The sequence below is a fragment of the Melampsora larici-populina genome (genome assembly GCF_000204055.1).
Source record: "Melampsora larici-populina 98AG31 unplaced genomic scaffold MELLAscaffold_79, whole genome shotgun sequence".
Lineage (NCBI taxonomy): Eukaryota > Fungi > Basidiomycota > Pucciniomycetes > Pucciniales > Melampsoraceae > Melampsora > Melampsora laricis-populina.
In genome coordinates this window covers 80,782-85,358 of record NW_006768843.1, presented here as the reverse complement: position 1 = coordinate 85,358, position 4,577 = coordinate 80,782, and the positions used below count along the sequence as shown (strand labels likewise).

General features: G+C 44.0%; 2 protein-coding genes across 2 annotated transcripts; one reads left to right on the top strand and one right to left on the bottom strand.

Annotated features, from left to right (window-relative positions):
* Positions 1–1,243: 1,243 nt before the first annotated feature.
* MELLADRAFT_95074 (uncharacterized protein) lies at positions 1,244–2,395 on the bottom strand (the record flags this gene model as incomplete). Its single annotated transcript, XM_007417815.1, has 6 exons — positions 1,244–1,328; positions 1,398–1,493; positions 1,574–1,639; positions 1,709–1,854; positions 1,916–2,032; positions 2,117–2,395. 6 exons carry the CDS (start codon positions 2,393–2,395, stop codon positions 1,244–1,246), a joined length of 789 nt encoding a protein of 262 aa, XP_007417877.1.
* Positions 2,396–3,533: 1,138 nt separating this feature from the next.
* On the top strand, positions 3,534–4,279 carry MELLADRAFT_113182 (uncharacterized protein; the record flags this gene model as incomplete). The annotated part of the gene is made up of 2 exons (XM_007417836.1): positions 3,534–4,041; positions 4,254–4,279. 2 exons carry the CDS (start codon positions 3,534–3,536, stop codon positions 4,277–4,279), a joined length of 534 nt encoding a protein of 177 aa, XP_007417898.1.
* Positions 4,280–4,577: the final 298 nt, after the last annotated feature.

Below are 4,577 nucleotides of genomic sequence, written 5' to 3'. Positions count from 1 at the left end.
ACTGTATTGTCAGTCACGATCAGAAACTGTTTGCTTTCAACCTTGTAAATTGATTTCAGCATGATGAACCCAAGACAAGTGGCGGCTGTCTCAGCCCACGTGATCCCGTCCTTCTCGCCGTACTTGTCTGCTTCTGTCCAACCTGAGCACAGGCGGAAACATGACCATCGGTGCCCTATGATAACCCCGATCCCATACAAGGTCAAGGCATCTCCTACCCATTTTATGTTCAAGATTTTTGGTTTTGGAATTGTTTGTCTTGGTGAAGGTAGGGTCAGCGCTTTGGCCCCGATGTTCAGGTCTAAGTGGACTCCTTCTGGGATTTCTTGTTTTGCGAACTTATTATGCCATTTGGCCATCCAGTGGTAGATGTCTAAACAGTGGCATTTCAGGTGAGGTAGGACCATCAAAGTTTGGGTTAGCCGACCGGCTACACCACGGGGGGGTCCTGGCGGTCTGCGGATTGACATTTCCGGCCGCCCCGGGACTGCCTGTCCCTCCGCAGTGAAGGGCCGTCACTGGCTCGCCCAAATCGTGACATCTAAACTCTGACACATGGGCGCCCCTCAACCAGACCTGAAGGCAAAAATCCAGTGGTTCACAAGGGCTGGGGTGCCGTTTTTTGGCAGGCAAGAGCGCCCGTACATGGCCTGTAGACCGTCTTTGAGGTTTTTTTTATTTGGGGTGAAATAAATAAAATTGGTCAAATCGCACCAAAAAACGAAATTGGCAGATGCGGCGCGGTCAGACAGGTTAGGACAGGTTCATTCAAAATCATGACAACTGAGAGCCATAGACATGAAATCCTGTACATTTTGCAGAAGGGGGTTCCAAAGATTTGGAGGAACAGAGAGAGAAGGCCTTTGAAAGGCAAATAGATCTAATAGATCTTTGTACAACTTTGATCGCTTGACAGGAATGAAACAAAACCAATTGGAAATCCAAATATTCACATTCACCCAATGATTATGGTCAATTAGTCCTGCAGAACCATGACACCTCCTGCTTGTTCCCAACAATCCATCTCCTTGTGGACCTCCTCATCAGACGGCAGATCGAAAGTTTCCGCAGTGTCAATGTTAACGAAGTGCCCTTTGCCATTAAAGGTTGCACGATCTTGATGGTATATCAAGTTGTAAAAGCTGAAGAGGAAATCAAAATGAGTGTCTTTTTGAAAGCTTTTTGGTCAATAATTGCGGGAGGTAGGCGGAACTGTATAAGGGGCCTAGATCATCCAAATGGTTCAGCTGTTGGTCCACCCGCGCCCAGATATTTCCTCTACCTCCGCCTTTTCGAAGCAATTGGAAAATGCGTACAGCCTTGTGTCGCTGGTGAAACACGAGCTTAGCTTGTCAGCAATCAGGTATGTAAAGAATGAAAAAGGCTTAGCATCTTACAAGGTAGGCAATCCGGAGGCGTAGTTCCAAAGACGTTTGGGCCCAATAGGCCTGGACGTCAAGGCCGTCGGCTTTATCTCCACATTTTCTGGCGATCTACACAGAGGTTAAAAGGGGAAAACGTTAGCGTTCAGGCGAAATTATTGAAGCTAATTCTAGCAAAGCGCAATACTTACACGATGCAGGAGCTTTTTGAGGCATGGAACGGTGGCTTCAGGGTTGTATTTAATATTGTGCAACACCTGTGTAGCATCAGGATGATAAGCCAAAGAGAAATCAATAGACAGTTGAGATGTGAGAGATCGACTGACCAAGATGTGCAAACGCTCTCAGGCGTGTTTGCCAGCATCCTTAACCAAGGACGCCTACCTTTGGATGGCCCCAACATCCTGGGCTCCATTGACGACTGGAGGAAGTTGTTTGGTAGCCCAAGTAACTGGGATGTCCTTGATTGTTTCTGTAGTGCAACTGATTGATGATTAGAAAAAAAAACATAATCTGAAGAGACACTTTCGTACCTTAACTGTGCTGAACAGGGAGTTCATGATTAAGTCTCCAGCTGGGGTTTCAAGCGCGGTATAAGCGCCGATGGTCGGCAGTGCAACCAATTTGTATGCAATAGCATACACCTTTGCCTAATAGGAGAGTGTTGAGAGAGATAAAGACAAGGATTGAGGAAACAGACTATGTAGGGAGATGGCCGAAAAGATCCAACTCACTTTCAGCTTGGGGGTGTACTTCCAGGGTCCGGGGGTTGCTGGGGCCGGGACTCCTGTGACAGCGGCGGGAGGACCATGAGATCCATTACCAGGCTGATGAGAAGTGAGATTGTCAACTGTCTCATTGACTTGATCCAGTTTGTTGGATAAAGTGATGAGGTCCTGATCGATCTTGTCGGCAATCAAATTCATATCCGGCTCCATCTTGTTAGACAAGGAGGTAATGTCTTTGTCGATCTTGAGTAAATTACCAGAGAGAACCAACATCTCTTGCTCCATCTTTGGACCTAAGCGGCTGATGGCAGCCAAGATCAGATCGGTCAAAGGGTCACTGGTGTCGTTGGTCTACTAGATCAAGACATCATCATGAATTATGACACCAAAGAGGGCTTTGAGAAGAAAAAGCATTGAAACTTGCACTGTCATTAGGGATTGGCAGTCTCATCGATCCTTGACCACGGATTGATCTCTGTTCAGCGCGGTTCGAAGCTGAGGACCCAACACCAGGGTTTTCTAAAGAAAGGGAAGGTTGAGTTTGAAAGACTTGAGAAGGGTGCACATAGAAACAAAGGAAGACTTACTTGTACCCCTTGGGCTGGTTAATGAGTATGGTTGAGCACGATTGGACTGAGAAGACATTGTCATTGATTGCAACAAAAGGTTTGTAATGAAAAAAGACTGGTGAGAGAGCAAATTGAGAGTTCCCGAGGAAGTGGTTTAATGAGGAGACAAGCAAGCTGCTTATGTTTCGCCTGACGGCACAAAACTTTTCATGACCCCTGGGAAGCCAGAGGCTCAAGGCAATCCCCAATTGGTCGTTGCGTCTTAGCCTCTGGTGGCCATGCATCAGTTGGCGAACGCGTCTTGCGCGCGTTCTCACAAATTTGCCTCTTTAGGAACCCATCATGAGAAGTCAGCGGAATGGGATGCAAAGTCGAAAGATTGCCACTTTAGCAAGGAACATGGAGAAAGAATTGGAATGTCTTTCCAATGTCTTGCAAGCAAAAGACAAAGACACATGATTCCTTGCATGTCCTTCAATTCGAGCAAAGAGGAGGAGGGTTTACAAACAAGAAAGACTGCCATGATATCATATGTGGGACCAAAAAAAAGGTACGTATTGGTGCGCGTGTCCACTAGCTGCAGATCACTAGGTGACATGTAACACACATGTTACAAATCTCGTTACAAATTTGGTTTTGGGAAATAGGATAAAAATTTGGTTTTGGGAAATAGGATAAAAATTTCCCAAACTTCGTAAAGGATTCCTCGACAGCTACTACTCAAAGTATTCTACTCAAGCTTCCAAGACTTGATTCAAATCTTTTGGTGGTGTTATTTTTTAGATCTTAAGAAGGAACATATTCGAATCAAAACCAAAACATTCAAATTATAATTTGTCAAAAATTAATAAACAATGTCATTTCAAGGAATGTTAGATCAGACTAATAATCAACTGAATCAAGATCAGACAGAACCAAATCTGGAACAAGCGCTAGATACTCCAACAGGAGGAAACGAGATACACAGGATGGAGAACAAAATAATCAAGTCGAAGATCAGGGTTTTGACAAGAGCAGAGGCAGAAGCGAAAGGAATACAACCAAGCTCAAGACTTCTGACTCCAAAACGAGGTGCAACTGGAAGAATTACCGCGGACAGGAGCAATGGATCTAAGCCGAGAAACCTTCAAGGAATTGGAATTCCGAAACGAAGCCAAAGACCGATTGGGATAAAGAGATCTAGAGGAGTCGGAAAGCAACAAAAGAAGAAGAAGACGGAGAGGAAGCAAGCGGAAGTCGTTAATGAAGAAGGACATCAATCAGAAGAACAAGAAACAGAAGAATGGGGTGGAATTGAAGATGTTGAGATGGATGTAGGAGGGGAAGAAGGATTAAAGAGTACAAATGAAGAAGACCAGTTTGGTGAGTAAACAGATTAGATTAAGTTCTTACAGCATATTTCATATATCATCCCCAAATAATCTTCACATTTAAAATCCGTTCCTCCAACTATTCATTTCACTATTTACTTCAATTTGTTTCACTCTTATGAATCTGTGTCTTATTCGGTTCACTCTTATGAATCCGTTCCCTGGTTTATCTTGAGACACATTCGGCCGGAAGAACAAATATAGAATTGCTTCAGTATAGTCATTCATAATTAGACATGTGAAGCTTATAAAAGAAAGAACCGTAAAGCATATCTAGATATTGGTAGAAAATGCTAATGGTAAATAAAGGAAAGTTACCCTTGATTTGCATTCTTCTGAACTTTAGAACCTGGATATTGACATGATCGAAGGAGACCAGGAAATGAAGAAAGCCTGGCCCGGCTAACAGTAGGAGCCCAGCCTGGCCCGGCTAACAATAGGTGTCCCAGCTATGATCCAGCTTCAAACACTACAAGAAAGAATAATATTTTCTGGGCAGAAAATTAGATTATTGATAAACAAAAATAT